The sequence below is a fragment of the Oncorhynchus clarkii genome, chromosome 12 (assembly GCF_045791955.1).
Source record: "Oncorhynchus clarkii lewisi isolate Uvic-CL-2024 chromosome 12, UVic_Ocla_1.0, whole genome shotgun sequence".
Classification (NCBI taxonomy): domain Eukaryota; kingdom Metazoa; phylum Chordata; class Actinopteri; order Salmoniformes; family Salmonidae; genus Oncorhynchus; species Oncorhynchus clarkii.
In genome coordinates this window covers 77,479,969-77,496,590 of record NC_092158.1, presented here as the reverse complement: position 1 = coordinate 77,496,590, position 16,622 = coordinate 77,479,969, and the positions used below count along the sequence as shown (strand labels likewise).

The 16,622-nt window shown below is 42.0% G+C and overlaps 2 protein-coding genes across 3 annotated transcripts; both read left to right on the top strand.

The window, feature by feature from the left end:
* Positions 1-962: 962 nt before the first annotated feature.
* LOC139422256 (transmembrane protein 205-like) lies at positions 963-3,156 on the top strand. Of its 2 annotated transcripts, none has more exons than XM_071173434.1 (4): positions 963-1,194; positions 1,745-1,853; positions 2,025-2,188; positions 2,367-3,156. In XM_071173434.1, the coding sequence occupies exons 2-4, from the start codon at positions 1,754-1,756 to the stop codon at positions 2,667-2,669; spliced, it is 567 nt and encodes a 188-aa protein (XP_071029535.1). In that variant the 5' UTR covers positions 963-1,194; positions 1,745-1,753; the 3' UTR covers positions 2,670-3,156. The 2 variants fall into 2 exon arrangements, with proteins under 2 accessions (XP_071029535.1, XP_071029536.1); XM_071173435.1 differs by having other exon boundaries at positions 1,088-1,243.
* A 2,724-nt stretch (positions 3,157-5,880) lies between these two features.
* LOC139421366 (ras-related protein Rab-3D-like) lies at positions 5,881-14,508 on the top strand. Its single transcript, XM_071172190.1, has 5 exons — positions 5,881-6,122; positions 8,885-9,124; positions 13,313-13,431; positions 13,524-13,648; positions 13,861-14,508. The coding sequence occupies exons 2-5, from the start codon at positions 8,885-8,887 to the stop codon at positions 14,046-14,048; spliced, it is 672 nt and encodes a 223-aa protein (XP_071028291.1). The 5' UTR covers positions 5,881-6,122; the 3' UTR covers positions 14,049-14,508.
* The last annotated feature ends 2,114 nt before the right edge of the window (positions 14,509-16,622 follow it).

The following is a 16,622-nucleotide window of genomic DNA, read 5'->3' as shown; positions in this document are numbered from 1 at the left end:
CCTGTGGTAGAGTTCCTGAGAGATGTGGTTGATGGCAGCCTGCCTCTGGATATCTGAGGGGTGAGTGCTGGAGCAGGAGGCTTGGAGAGTAGGACAGGAGCAGGGAGAGTGGGACAGGAGAGTGCGCAGGTAGGGGAGCTCAGTGGAGACCTCACAGCCTAGGCCCTCAAAACGCTCCTCAAAGTGCTGGGCGGCAACATGTGCAGCCAAATGGTGCACCTCGGCTGGAGGAACGAGGACAGGAGGACAGTTTATGTCATCTTTAAGTCCTTGTTATAACAGTGCTATTTAGCCCTTATGAATGTGGGTTCAACTCAAGTAAAGAGTAACCCATGCATTCAAAAAATAATAATAATCAGGGAATCAAGAGTCAGGTGTGTTTCAGGCGCGATTGTGTTGTGTCCTCCCTTACATTGAAGGACTGCCATGGTATTGAGATTCTGGGTTCTCTCTGCCTTGTGCATGGACAGAGTTTTGCACAGGGAATCAATAGTCTACAAAACAACAAATATTAATTGAAACAATATCCCCTGAATAAAACAGTAACCAATGTAAGCCATCAAATAAAACAGTAGACAATCGTGAATATGGGAAGAATACAACATTCTACAGGAAGCAGTTAAGACACCTTGGCTTGTGTTTCAACCTCTGACCTAATTCTTTCCACATCTCGGAGAGACTCCTGAGATTCACCTCCTGCTACTAGAAGACAACTCAATGAACAATGACCATGCAGTATTACACCAGGCATTGTCAAGTTATGTTACTTTCTGATGATCACATTGACACAATAAACACCTTCAGCGGGAAGGGGCGGTGGTTCACACTGAAACAACAATCGACATTGTATTGAAAATCATTCTAACAAACTATTTTGGTACTGTATGACATTGAGTGCCAAATGTGTTTTCTACTCACCAAGGCCCTCTTGTCCTCCATGTCAACTGGTCTGAGCTAAGTGGGTGGATAAAAACGGTGTCACAATGACAAGGGGATACGTTCTATCTCATTGATAATTGGTTTGTGGGTTATAGTTTAACGTAAAATTTATTTTGTGATAATGTGATTTGTAGATATTGCTTGGGGGGCGTGGTTAATGGCAATTGACGTTTGAGAGAGGAAGTGTTGTTCTAGTGTTCGATCTACGGGAGTTGCGAAAAGAGTGTTTCCCTTCAGTCAACATACCACATCCAGGTAGTTATTTTTCAGTTGATTTTTTTGAAGGAAAAAAGAAGACAAACAAGTAAGAAGCCACTTTCCTCTCTTTGGAATGTACTGCAACACTACATGCGCGCAGTTGTGTAACTCACCTAGCTAGCGAGTTACTATGGGTTGTACTAGCAATATGTGTAGTTTATCTGACAAATGCCATTCCACTCATGGTTTTCAATTCCCAAAATGTGATATTGAATTAAGTATTTAATCCTCAACAGTATCATTTTTAGATTTTTTGTTAGCTAGCTATCCAACTTTGAAGTATTAGTCTTAGTAAACAGGTCAGAACTCATCTCTCGAAGCCACTATCACTTGCATGCTAATCAAGCTTGCACGTGTAAACGGACCACTTTCCAGTCATCAAATGATGCTGTTTTAAAGGGTTTCAAAAGGTCTTTATTGAATTAGTGATTTTGGGTGGGGATGTTTTTTGGGGGTTTTATGTCCCCAATGCTGTAAATGAATACGTTTCATTATCTGGTTTGCTTGCTAACATTTATCTGGGACTTTTTCTATCTTTGTCCCCCAGATTAATACCATGGTCACAGAAGGGGAGCCTACAGATTTGGTGAAAGTGCTGCACCTGCTGGTGCTGTCCTTCGCATGGGGAATGCAGTTGTGGGTCTCCTTTATAGCAGGTAATGAATGATATTGGGATCGATAGGGGATGAGCAGAGGAAATCTGTTAGATTGTAGGGTTTTGCTAACACTTGAAGTGGCATATCAAAAGAAGCCAAGATTAAGAATTTGAGGCACCGTATTTGTCTCCCCATTTCTCTCACTTACATTATCTCTTTTCCCACCTACAGGTTTTACACTGGTGAAACAGGTAACACTGCACACCTTTGGACTGGTGCAAAGCAAGCTGTTCCCTGTCTATTTCTATTGCTTACTGGGCAGCAACTTTGTCAGCCTGGCTGTGTATGCAGTCTACCACCCCAGAGAGCTGCTGGATTGGCACGAAAGCCTGCAGGTTATATCACATTCTATTTTGTAATTTAGGGCAGGATTCAATCTGTACTGGTGAAGCGTTACAGATTGCGCAATCAAAATGTTAAGATTATTTCCGATTTAGATAATGGTTGTATCTACATTATAGACGTCACCTATGTCGTCGACAATTCTGAATAAAAATTGTTCTTCCCCTATAGATGGCCCTGTACTTTTTGGCAGTCATCATGACAGGTCTAAACGCACAGTGGTTTGGCCCGTCTGCCACAGAGGTCATGTTCAAGCTGCGGGAGGTGGAGCAGGAGCATGGCCTGGGGAACCAAATAGGAATAGGGAGCCAGAGGGAAGCCTACGCCAAACTCAGGGAGCAGGACCCCAAGTACAAGGCCTACAAGAGCACATTTGGCCACTATCATGGCCTGTCCAACCTATGCAACCTGATTGGGTTTATCTGCACAACCACCAACATAGTGTACACAGCTCTCAATTTACACACCATTTAGAGATTGTGTATATGTGGTGTTTGGTGACAGGTTTTCATATTGTCTGTCAATGAGAGGATGTATGTATCAAGTGTCTCAGAGTAGGAGTGCTGATGTAGGATTTTTGCCTTTAAATCACAATAAATAATATTACATAGCTCTGGAAAAAATCTGAAAAGATGTGATTGGTCAAAAGACCAATTAGTGGGAAAAAAAATATCAGAATTGGCTGCCTGTGTAAATGCAGCTTTAGACATATTACATATGGATCTTAGTTCAGCGCTCCTAATGAGACGCTTGATGCATACGGCCCTCAAACACAACGCTTAACCATATTTTTTTAAATGTGCCTTTTTAATCTAATTGTTTCACCTGTCAATAGAAAACATAGCACACAATGTCAAAGGATTTCTGGTCTTTCCCTTGTTAAACCGGGAAAGGATGAATGTAATAAAGATCGATTTATAATTTTCAGAAGTACATGATTAAAAATGTGTTAGTGATCCTCTTTTTGATTTCCCTACAGTTATTGTTCATTTTACATTGATGTACTTGAAGCGTAGAGCTGAAGTAGAATGTGCAGTGATCCTGATAATGTTTCAGAACGGAGGTTTAACACTTACACAGAACTTGAAGATATATATATTTTTTTAGAAAAGCACAAGCTTCCGGACTGTTATGAAATGAGGGGACATTGTATTGCTTATGACTTCCACTAGAGGGTACTGTCTGCAGAATTTTTTTTTTTACAATCATTAGGCAGATATTTTTTAACAATATAACATTTAGCTCAGGGTTGTTGCACAGAATTATGTACTGTGAATAAAACACAATTATGGAAATTCCTACAAATAATGAATTCAATAGCACCAATAATATTGTTAAGTCATTTTTGATGTTGAAACAAGAAAAAATTAAGTTCAGTTTGAGTTGTTACCCTTGATGGAATCAGGAAATGCACTCTCCTACAGTTTGAGCATTTTCTTTGGAAAATCAGGTGCAATACTGGGTCAATAACATGCAACATATTGAGACCAGACCACACAGTTAGTGCCCACCTCTTGGAACAGACTGGTTCTAACTTCATTATTGTGATGGACATCACATTTTTTTTAAACAGCTTTGAATAAATGGACCGACCAGTGCTTTGCTGGCAAGCCTGGGAGGAGAGGGATGATGTCTTAATAAAGTTAGAATATCACTAATGGATAACTGGACAGAACCCAAAACTAATGGTGTTTCAGAGTGAGTGAAAAGGCTTCTAGTCTGGTTGTTTTAGCTGCATGCATGTATGTATCTTTATTAGCGTTAATGTCAAACTACAATGTTGAGATTTTGACTCGGAATAGTTAGTTTACAGTGGCAGATCAAATAAAAAATAACATGTATTTATATAGCCCTATCAGCTGATATCTCAAAGTGCTGTACAGAAACCCAGCCTAAAACCCCAAACAGCAAGCAATGCAGGTGTAGAAGCACGGTGGCTAGGAAAAACTCTCTAGAAAGGCCAAAACCTAGGAAGAAACCTAGAGAGGAACCAGGCTATGAGGGGTGGCCAGTGCTTTTCTGGCTGTGCCGGTGGAGATGATCAAATGTTCATAAATCACCAGCATGGTCAAATAATAATAATCACAGTAGTTGTCGAGGGTGCAGCAAGTCAGCACCTCAGGAGTAAATGTCAGTTGGCTTTTCATGGCCGATCATTAGGAGTATCTCTACCACTCCTGCTGTCTCTAGAGAGTTGAAAACAGCAGGTCTGGGACAGGTAGCACGTCCGGTGAACAGGTCAGGGATCCATAGCCGCAGGCTGAACAGTTGAAACTGGAGCAGCAGCACAGCCAGGTGGAATGGGGACAGCAAGGAGTCATCATGCTAGGTAGTACTGAGGCATGGTCCTAGGGCTCTGGTCCTCCGAGAGAGAGAAAGAAAGAGAGAATTAGAGAGAGCATACTTAAATTCACATAGAACACTGGATAAGACAGGATAAGTACTTCAGATATAACAAACTGACCCTAGCCCCCCGAAACAAACTACTGCAGCATAAATCACCATGATGAAACCGTTTAGTATGGAAAGAGAGTGACAGTGTCATAGGATATCTTGTTTAGATTCCTTATCATGCCTATACTTCATGTCTCTCAGCAGTCTGGGCCACTCCTCTTGGATCAGAAGGAAAGACTTCCTCTTGAGATGAGCCTTGTCAGACAGGCTTAAGTGGCACCAGGAAATAGCATTCTTTGAACTCCAGCAGCACAAATTCACCTACTCTCTGATTAGGAGAGATTTCAAGAGAAATCTCTCCCTATGTAATTAGAGGTAAACCAGGCCACCAATTCTGTAATTTCTTGGTTTACTTTTCAAAAAAAGGAAAATACTAAATTATCTACAGATATACAGGTACACCACAACCAAACTCATTCACTCCCCATGTTACATTACCCAGATACCACAGCAGGTCAATGAGCCACAAACTGGTGGTATGGTGTTGCTGGAAGTAAGGCCGTGTGAACTAGAAAACAAAGTACCCTTCATGTGCAGTAGTAGAAAAAACATTTCACACACTGCTGATTTCTGGAATTCCTAAGTAGTGACTATGTGCTAGTGTCAAACAGGATTTCCAAAACTCGGTGCACGTTTTATTTTTTGCCCTAGCACTAACCAACAAAGCCGTGGTGGCTTTGATTATTTGAATCAGCTGTGTAGTGCTTGAGCAAAAACCAAAACATGCACCTAAAGGGGGCCCTAGGACCGAGTTTGGGAAACCCTGGTCTAAAAGACCAGGAAGTGTCAAGGATGTACACTTATTCACTCACGGAAATAATTCAGATTTATTAACTAGTGGATGCTTTTACAAAGTTGGCTTACCATATCTGTATGAAAATATTAACTTACACAACATTTTAGAATCTAAACCCAGTGATCTCATTAGTGTATTTCTAATGATCTGCAACTCTTCATTATCAAATGTTGAGTTATACTTAATAAATTATGAGGTTGGCAGACTGCAGAGCATCTCCAAAATTCAGATCAGAAGACTGACCCAGCTGAGAGTATTCCCTATTTTATTCAACAATTTAATATACATTAACATAAGTCAAACATACTGTATATGCTGCCTTGATTTGTGAAAGCTCTTATTTCGAAACAGGCTAGAGCTGAGTGAGGGATCATAAAGTACAGGAAATTTGCTCTCTGGAAGTGTGTGAGAGATTATAGCTGTGTGAATACTGTCGTGTGAGGTGGCCACTACACTGACTGCTGCGCTCTCGAAGGGTGGGTGCTCCTTTGTACACAAACGAGATCCGGGAGCTGCCTGTTCTATTCCGCAAACGCTCAGAGGAAAACGGTGAGGCAGAAAGCCGTGGGCGGAAAGAGAATTCAGGTTGTTGAAGACCCTAGGGAACTTTCACTCTTCACTTGAAAGGAAATAACATTGAAGGTTAAAGTCAAAGAATTTCCTTTTCCATAGATTAGGTAAGTGGTTGGAAAAAGTTTGGTAAATGTTTTCTGCGCCTTTGTCCAGCTTCCTTCATGTACAAATATAAATAACTTGCTGGGCATTGTATTCTCGTTTACTTAACTCAATTTAATGTACACTGGACTTAGTTTTACATGTTTCTATAATGTGACAACAGGTTTTAGAGTCATCGCCAATTAATCCTCGAGGCTCGAGCACCTGGTGCGATTTGATGTACCGACGGATTTTCTTCACCCGCATTCTCTGTATAGGGTCTACTTTGGCAGTTCTATATCATATAGAGATATAGCGGTCACACTCTGGCGGCATGTGCCTTCTCCCTACAGTTTTCAGCCATTAGCTTCATCCATGACTACCTCATGTGAACTAAAATCCTGACGCTGTGTTTCAACGTTTTGAAACGTCAAATCATCGCTTGCTATGTGGCATTTGCATTAGCGAGAAAGAATCCTTAAAATAAAAAAATGCACAGATCTATGCAGCTATGGGTGCCTCCATCTGACAACTATACCTCCCGAGTTACGCTTACATACAGGTGTTCAGAACACGCACCATGGCTAATTAGCACAGGTAGGCCTCTTATCTTCAGTAAACAAGCTCTGTAACATGGAGATATGGCCTTGTGGGAACACTAACCACAGGAGGTTGGTGGCACCTTAATTGGGGAGGACAGGCTCGTGCTAATGGCTGGAGTGGAATGGTTAAAATACATCAAACACATAGGTTCCATGTGTTTGATGCCATTCACTCCTTTCCAGCCATTATTAGGAGTCGTCCTCCACTGACACTAACCCTATCAAGGTGTATCAATTCAACCTTTTTAAATGGTTTTTCACTGGTATGAAAGATAAGGTCCTTATGCTTCCAAAACAGACGCTTGTTAATGTTCAGATTGAGCATCGGGGCTCTTAACAAAACTCCCCCATACAGAAGATGCCTTTGTCCAATAACTTATGTGTAATGTCATGAAACTGAGAGTCATGATCAAGGGCTTATAGAGATGGAGAATGGACACTTGACAACTTTCAATATGATGGGTAGAGTGAGTGAGTGAGTTGACACAAAAGTATCGGCCTACTTATTGTGCTACTCATTTGAGTTTGTCCAGGTATACTGAAACCACTATAATTTACTAACCTACCTCCTTCACCTGTGTTTACGACCATTCTTTAATAGGGAACAGACAGCTGCCAACCAAGAGTTAATTTCCTATAACAGCCAGGGACCTTACTCTGCAAACAGTGCCAGCTGAGAGACCACACTAGGCCTATTCACCATAATGGCCTCTATTTGTTTTACAGAACTAATGCTTCTCCAATGCATTAAAAAATGACTCCCATTTCAACTCTACTAAGTGGAGGCCTGTTCTGTGATGACAGTGATGTAAAATCTGTCCCGTCAGAGATGTACCCGATTATTGTGGCAGATGGTGGCATGCCAGTATTAAATTCATCACCCCCTGGTCAAAGTGATCTAATGCTACTTGTCCACAAAGAGTTTTGGCCATGTGTTTCTCAACACTTCATAATTCAGTGACTTTGGTCTCTAATATCTTAGAATAATTTGGACAGTATGACTGCAGCATTGGGCTGGATTATATCATATTATTATTGGATATTGAATTGAGTGATATTGTAGGCTACTCATTGCCCCAGCAGCACAACAGTTGTCACAGATTTAGGGTAGAAAAACAGTTTCCCCAAATATTATTTTGCCTTAAAGACTTCTTGAGCCACAGTGTAAATGTGCATGATGTGACCAGGATTTAGCAGGCTTACGTTCTGAGAGGAATACAACATTTGATCCAATGGGTTTCCCGCATATTCTTTGTACACAGTGTGGGACCTATGATCCAATGACTTCAGACCCACAAAGCAATGGTCAGATGAAAGTTTGATTGGTGCCATGTGATAGGGGATTATAGTAGACCTGCCTTTTGCACAGAATCTTTACAAAATCGTTTTGGCCTGTACATCATGCATTTGCCATATTTAACACATTTACCGCACAGGTCATCCCCCATGTTAAAAGTAAGGGGCAGTGACTCACTCTCACACCCCTATAATCTCTGTGGGCACAAACATGGAATCATAGCGATACAGCTTCAACAACAGATTTTCTTTGTCCCACAATAGTGTATGTGGACTGTCCTCTACATTCCCCTTGGTTGTTAAATATCACTACATCTTAAGATGGACATGCTGAGCTAGCTGGCCTGGCCCATTAATTGGCCTGGCGGTTATGTTCTGGACCGGTCTCCAAGGAGACAGTCCTCATCAGAGGGAAGCTGTGGTGTGCAGCCCTGATTGATCAGCTGAGGGCGAGGGGGGAGACCATGGACTCTCCTTTCACGCCCATTCCTTGCAGTCATTACACCCACTTTTAGGAACGAGTGACAGACACTAAAAGGTCTTTATGGTGTGCAACTTGATACCCAGTGGCAGATGCTGCAGCCTGCAAGTGACTGAGTCATAATAGCTATGACGAGCAGGTTTTAAATTCCCCGCAACCCTTCATTACTGGATCATAACAATTGAGGGGACTGGGCCTGGCCTGTTGATTTTACCTACCAACTGTTGAGTTGTATTGGTATGAAATTCAAAGACTAATATCAAATGTTATTAGTCACATGCGCCGACTACAACAGGTGTAGGTAGACCTTAGTGAAATGCTTACTTACGAGCCTCTAACCTGATGATTGTGTTTAATTCACCCTGAGCTGTAGTATCACCTCTCACACCTCTGCCTTCCCTTCTAGATGGCGTCAGTGAATGACTCTCGCCTTCAGCAGCAGCCTGCCCAGAAGGATGCGGCTGACCAGAACTTTGACTACATGTTCAAGCTGCTGATCATTGGCAACAGCAGCGTGGGGAAGACCAGCTTCCTGTTCCGCTATGCTGATGACTCCTTCACCCCAGCCTTTGTTTCCACCGTGGGCATAGACTTCAAGGTCAAGACCGTCTTCCGCAATGAGAAAAGGATAAAGCTACAGATATGGGTAAGTTAGCCTTATGCATTTTGTCCCACATGCCAGCTATGGTCTCTAAAACATGATTGCCACCTTTGTGCCACATTTTTGCCATCATAGTGGACTATCATACACATCCCATCAAGAGGAAAGTTGTCTTCTGTATTAAACCAGAATATAAATCCACAGGCCAAATCCTTTGCTATTGAATTGAGTTTTTCTGACAAGATGGCTGATAATTCTATAGTGGGTCAATCACCAACTTTCATCTGCAAGGCCCTTGCATTTTACACAGTGGTGTAAAAATACTTTGAAGTACTACTTAAGTCGCTGTTTGGGGTACTTTACAATTAATATTTGTATACTCCATTTTATTCCTAAAGAAAATATGTACTTTTTACTACCATACACTTTCCTTGACACCCAAAAGTATACATTACATTTCGAATGCTCAGTAAGGACAACAATATGGTCCAATTCACACACCTATCAATATTATGCCTCTGGTGAACTCACTAAACACAAATACTGCATTTTTAAAAGATGTCTGAGTGTTGGAGTGTACCCCTGGCTTTCCGTAAATCATGCCATCGGATTTGCTTAATATAAGGAATTAGATTTATAGCATGTCATTTTTTACCTTTACTTAAGCATGACAATTTATTAGTTTTTCCACCACTGTAATTAAGTACATTTAAAACCAGATGCTTTAGACTTAAGTAGTATTTTACAGGGTCACTTTCACTTCAGTCATTTTCTATTAATAAATCATTTTGTGACTAGGGGGCAGTATTTTCATTTTTGGAAAAATAACATTCCCGTAGTAAACGGGATATTTTGTCAGGACAAAATGCTAGAATATGCATATAATTGACAGCTTAGGATAGAAAATACTCTAAAGTTTCCAAAACTGTAAAAATATTGTCTGTGAGTATAACAGAACTGATGTTGCAGGCGAAAGTCTGAGAAAAATCCAATCCGGAAGTGCCTCATGTTTTGAAAGTGCTGCGTTCCAATGCGTCTCTATTGAGCAGTAAATGGGCTATCAACCAGATTACTCTTTCTCCGTATTCCCGAAGGTGTCTACAGCATTGTGACATAGTTTTACGCATTTATGATGAAGAATACCCGTAAGCGGCTACATTGCGCAAGTGGTCACCTGATGGCTCCCAGAGTGACTCTCACGTAAAATACAGAGGTAGCCATTATTCCAATCGGTCCTACTGAAAAACTAATTGTCCCAGTGGATATATTATTTAATAGATATTTGAAAAACACCTTGAGGATTGATTATAAATGACGTTTGCCATGTTTCTGTCGATATTATGGAGCTAATTTTGAATATTTTGGGCGTTTTCGTGACTGCAATTTCCGGCGATTTCTCAGCCAAACGTGAAGAACAAAGGAGCTATTTCACCTACAAAAATAATATTTTGGGAAAAAAGGAACATTTGCTATCTAACTGGGAGTCTCATGAGTGAAAACATCCGAAGCTCATCAAAGGTAAACAATTTAATTTGATTGCTTTTCTGATTTCCGTGACCAAGTTACCTGCTGCTAGCTGGACAAAATGCTATGCTAGGCTATCGATAAACTTACACAAATGTTTGTCTAGCTTTGTCTGTAAAACATATTTTGAATATCTGAGATGACGGGATGATTAACAAAAGGCTAAGCTTTGTCTCAATATATTTCATTTGTGATTTTCATGAATAGGAATATTTTCGAGGCATATTTATGTCTGTTGCGTTATGCAAATTAGTGTCGCGGGATGGGTAGTCACTAGAGGTCTATTAAGGTATCTTTGCTTTTACTCAAGTATGACAATTTAGTATTTTTTTCCATCAATGATTTTACCCTCTGTCTCTCTTGTATGTTTTGCAGAAAACTTTGTTTCTCATCTCAAGCTACTGCAATGTTTTGCTGCTGCTTGTACCACATGCTCTAGAGACTAAGGCTGCGTTTGGACAGGCAGACCAATTCTGATCCATTTTCCACTTATTGGTCTTTTGACCAACCACAGATCTTTTCACATCAGATCTTTTTCAAAGCTGAACTGATTGGTCAAAAGACCAATTAGTGGAAAAAAAAAATCAGGTTCTGTGAAAATACTTGAATTACAGAGCTACCAGATTTTTACAATTTATTTATCTTTAGCCTAGTCCCCTGAGGTCTGAAAGTGTTTCAAAGCAAACTATTTCCACGTACAGTGAATGCTGTTTAAACAAGACAAACATCCTATATGGTATTGTATTCAATCAAGATGAATCAGCAGCAACCGTGTCCACACCAATGAACACACCAAAACCAAGCTGACTGACCCTGTTTCCACCTAGGACACGTGATTTGGCTTAATGTCGTCAGTGGTGGCTGGGATCACTGAATGCCATCCGATGAGCATCCAGTAATTTTCAAATCAGAGAAGAATGAAACCTTCCTCAGTTTGCCTCATACATTGGAGGTGTGGAAGTAGCAACCATGTTCAATAAATGAGCCCTGGCTTCGAGAGCAAGTGTACAGTTAATGAACAACCCTATTTGGATGGCGTTTAATCTGCAGCGTCCTGTTTTCACTCAAACCCTCTGAGCCTCACCAATCTATGAAGGGTGTACAGGTGGTGCGCTGTCCACACTGCTGCAAGCTTTCCTCTGCGTCTGTGGCATGAAAGGCTAGAAATTATTTTTTATCATGGTTTTAAAAATGAGTTTAATTTGAAGCCTTCTATAGTACCATTATGGTTCTACTTCCTCAACCTGAACCATACTGTTTATTCTAGGAGGATACACCACATGGCAATATGTTAACTGCACAATGACACACCTGGTGTCGGAACCACAAAGCCCAGGGCTTAGATTGTGTCCCTGCTTTGTGTGGGCGGCAGGACCAGGTGACGCATGCTGAGAAGGGTCCTAGTGACATCAATGGCTCTGACCCCCAACCATTTTACACTTATTGTCATCATGCATATGCTTTTGGACAGTATTTTCTTTACTTGGTGTATAGATAGTTGTGGAGACAGTGTATTTGGTTAGTGCTACTGTAAGATCCATTACGATGCCAAATATTTGATAATGTCTGCACATATCAGATAAGATATGCATCTGGTATCTTTTATTCATAAATGAAACAAATTACCCTGAGATGACGCAGACTCTCCTTCTGGGTAAGGTCATTTAACAGAAGTACACCGCTGCGGATACACCTCCTCACACACTTACAGAGCACTTGTCTCTCTAGCCCGGCACCTGCTCTAAGTTAAGAACAGCTCTATTTCTTGCAATCTCTAAATCGGTGGCAGTTTGTTCGGGCTGACTACCCTGCACACTATTAGCCCTAATGAAACATTCATAAAACACCCACCCCGCTATTCAGTGATGTGAAGTCCTCCAATGCAAATGAGGGACCCAGGCCAGGTTACCAAGCGACGGCCAAGGATCGTTGCCGTGCCAATTTAATCCCCACACCTGCTTGACTTTTTTTCACGTTAACCTTTTCTAGGGATGCAACTCTGACATCACACTCAACCTCTACTTAATTGAAAGGGGTGGCAGCGTAGCCTAGTGGTTAGAATGTTAGACTAGTAACTGAAAAGTTGCAAGTTCAAATCTCTGAGCTGACAAGGAACAAATCTGTCATTCTGCCCCTGAACAGGCAGTTAACCCACTGTTCCTAGGCCATCATTGACAATAAGAATTTGTTCTTAACTGACTTTTTTTTTTTAAAGATGTTTCCGATAAACAGGTCTCTACAGCTCTGCGGCACCAGAGAGCTGTTATCGACATCTGACGCTCTCCGTGTTATTTTTGTTCTTGGGCCAGGGTTTGTTGTTTGACAAGATGGACATGACGAATGTAGACATTAGTCTTTGTTTAATCATGTATCTGACACTTTAATTTCTAATAGTCTGAAGTTGACAGTGGCTTTGGGTGGGAAGGTTTAGGCTGATAGGACAATTTAAAGAACAAGGCACTATCACAGAAGTATGTTTATTAATGTCAAATATCAATTTTCTATTTACATTTTTTATTTTTATTAATTGTAGTCTTTTCTAGACCTACTGAATATTTACAAGCGTATACACACACATTCACCTCTAGCATCTCAAGTCTGTAGGCCTTAGTCAATATTGCCCCCTTCTGGTCTCACAAAATACCACACAATGTAACATGTTCCCAAACCCAACCTGTAAAGAATGACCATCCATCATGTTCCCCACAGGACACAGCGGGACAGGAGCGCTACCGTACCATCACCACAGCCTACTACAGAGGAGCCATGGGCTTCCTGCTCATGTATGACATCACCAACCAGGACTCCTTCAACGCAGTTCAGGACTGGTGAGTGAAAGGTGGAAGGTTCCATCATTTCCATATTGACCTTGCTGCCTTCTCAGACTGTGTATTCGTCTACTCTCACCTCGGTCATACAGGGCAACTCAGATTAAGACATACTCTTGGGACAACGCACAGGTGATCCTGGTGGGAAACAAGTGTGAACTGGAGGATGACAGGCTAGTCCCCACAGAGGAAGGCCAGAGACTGGCCGAAGATCTTGGTGAGTAGTATCCACGACAGCATGCAGTCTTCGCAAAGACTATACACCAAGAGGTCACACTACCACAGCACACTGACCTCATGAGAACACACTTACACACAGATATAACAGGGGACACCGAACACTTAAGTCTAAATATCTCATCTGCTTTTCTTGAAATCTCTCCACAGTAAGTAATTACTCTACTCAATTTTCCTGTCTCTGTCTGACAGGGTTCCAGTTCTTCGAGGCCAGCGCCAAGGACAACATCAACGTGAAGCAGGTGTTTGAGCGGCTGGTAGACGTCATCTGTGAGAAGATGAACGAGAGCATGGGCGGAGATGCCAACATGTTGTCCAATCACAGGAGCACCAGTCTACAGGACTCGCCTTCAGAGAACCATGGGGGCTGTGGCTGCTAAATCCCGCCTCACTTCTCCTCACAGCCCCACAACAAACCCTGGCACTGTGCCTGAAGTATAGAGAGTACACCTCAAACTACACCCCAATCTCACACCCCCTAACACAGCCACTACAGTGAAAACCATAAAGCAGCCAGCTGAGAACCATTGGTCCCCTCCCCTCGGTCCATCCAGCGTTATCCCACATATCCCCTGCTCTAGTTTCTGTATTCCCTGAAAAGGCCCCATCTCTCTTGTGTACTGTGTACAGGGGCCTTCACCCCTGGTCATTATTTTAGGTCATTGTGTTCAGAGTTTAATTAATGAAAATATAATAGTTTTAGACTCAAACAGAGCAGAAGGTGCTTTTGTTTTGGATGCCCCCTGGCTAGGTGCTCTGCTTCGAATGTATTCATTGGACTAAACTTCTCAGAATCCAAAACCGGACAGAAAACAGCACCCCAAAACCTGAAAAAAAAAATCCAAATTTTTGCTGTCATATCCTTGATCAAAATCTACATGTAACTGTAATTAATGAAATCAGATGACATCATCCAGACAATCACAAAACTGAGTTATTCTGCTGCTTTGGCCTTTTGCTTCCTTATTTCCCTGACCTCCATGCTTTACTCTGTGACACTGAAGTTGCAATTTTGCCATGTCCTCAGAATAATTGTGCAATAATTTTGAGACTTTCTTAATGAACCACTACTGCTTATGGGAAAGAGAAGGTGAAAAGTATGAGATTCTGCTCCAAACAATGTTAGAGCAATGTTGTGCTCTAGGATGTTTGTCTGGGAGGAAGTCGTATAACACTAGTGACACTGACACGCGTCATGTGATCTGCTCTGGCATGTCCCCGCTCACCCCTCTGTGCTCCCTTCCTACTCATTGTTCTTACACGTTCCAACCCGATTGCACAAGGCTTCAACAGTGTCCTGCAATTGTAATCTGGATGTGCCAGTTTAAACTGCCTGCATTACTTGCATGGTGTTACTGTACTGTTCTTACATTACTGTCTATGAAGTAGCCTAATTAAAGTGTGGTGATTGGCCAAGCATGACACCCATGCAAATACATTTTCCAAATCATATGCTTAAACAGAAAGACAAATGGTGCACCTAAAGCATGTACAGTACATTCCATTGTACTGCTTGGATGGCTTCAGTAGAAAAAATATGCATCTCTCCAACTGGACTGGAGAGACATGCATCTCCCTGTTCTCCGGCCCTCTGTTACTCACAGACACTGCCATTTCCCTATCACTAGCCCCACACTGTTCACTGGTCCTCTGTTACTCACAGACACTGCCATTTCCCTATCACTAGCCCCACACTGTTCACTGGTCCTCTGTTACTCACAGACACTGCCATTTCCCTATCACTAGCCCCACACTGTTCACTGGTCCTCTGTTACTCACAGACACTGCCATTTCCCTATCACTAGCCCCACACTGTTCACTGGTCCTCTGTTACTCACAGACACTGCCATTTCCCTATCACTAGCCCCACACTGTTCACTGGTCCTCTGTTACTCACAGACACTGCCATTTCCCTATCACTAGCCCCACACTGTTCTCCGGCCCTCTGTTACTCACAGACACTGCCATTTCCCTATCACTAGCCCCACACTGTTCACTGGTCCTCTGTTACTCACAGACACTGCCATTTCCCTATCACTAGCCCCACACTGTTCACTGGTCCTCTGTTACTCACAGACACTGCCATTTCCCTATCACTAGCCCCACACTGTTCATTGGTCCTCTGTTACTCACAGACACTGCCATTTCCCTATCACTAGCCCCACACTGTTCACTGGCCATCAGTTAGGGACAGGCACGGTCTCGGCGTGATAGCAGCCTTATGTTTTCACGCCAAAGCACTGCTAAAGCTGAGGGGTTGGGTCAAAGCCTGCCAAAAGTATTCATGAGCGCCTACTCTCTCCCATTGCTTATCACAAAGACACTTATCCACCTGGATGCACAGCTGATGCTGACTCGCTGTTTGATATTAGCGGGCTGATTTGTATCAAGTGATTTCCCCTGTTCATCTCCTACCACGAGCAAGTGGTCTCGTTGTGGTGTGAAACATTTTACTGCAGACTTAACTGTTAACCTTTTATAGCTGTGTAAAAACACTATACCCACATTACATCTGCATTATGCCCAAGTTGTAAAGCTTTCTCCTGGGTGGTGTGTGTCAGTGTATTTAAATAGTGTTTTTCTTTCTGCTGCTGAAGGTAACTGGATTGAAAGTGGTGAGGTTTTACTGAAAGTCCTGAGGAGGACTTCTCTCAATCACTTCCGGCGCCGACAGAGATGGCCGCCTCGCTTCGCGTCAAGCATTTCGCTACACTCGCATTAACATCTGCTAACCATGTATATGTGACAAATAAAATTTGATTTGATTTGCTGATGCACTGATACCCAGTTTATCTAAATACTTCAATGTCAGTTGATTCAAAAAACATATTTTTTGGGATAATTATGTTCATCTGAAGTTGTGAGTCATTTTATCCTTTTATTTCTTTTCTGTGGAATTGGTTCGTTTTATGTAGTCTGGCATTTCATAGGTTATATAGGAGGTTTGTAATACT

Excerpts from the sequence above, each read along its gene's own strand:
- LOC139421366 (XM_071172190.1), top strand. The coding sequence starts at position 8,885 with ATGGCGTCAGTGAATGACTCTCGCCTTCAGCAGCAGCCTGCCCAGAAG. Across the intron at positions 13,432-13,523 it reads TTCAACGCAGTTCAGGACTG|GGCAACTCAGATTAAGACAT; the intron begins GTGAGTGAAAGG and ends TCGGTCATACAG. Across the intron at positions 13,649-13,860 it reads GAGACTGGCCGAAGATCTTG|GGTTCCAGTTCTTCGAGGCC; the intron begins GTGAGTAGTATC and ends TCTGTCTGACAG.
- LOC139422256 (XM_071173434.1), top strand. The coding sequence starts at position 1,754 with ATGGTCACAGAAGGGGAGCCTACAGATTTGGTGAAAGTGCTGCACCTG. Across the intron at positions 1,854-2,024 it reads GTGGGTCTCCTTTATAGCAG|GTTTTACACTGGTGAAACAG; the intron begins GTAATGAATGAT and ends TCCCACCTACAG. Across the intron at positions 2,189-2,366 it reads ATTGGCACGAAAGCCTGCAG|ATGGCCCTGTACTTTTTGGC; the intron begins GTTATATCACAT and ends CTTCCCCTATAG.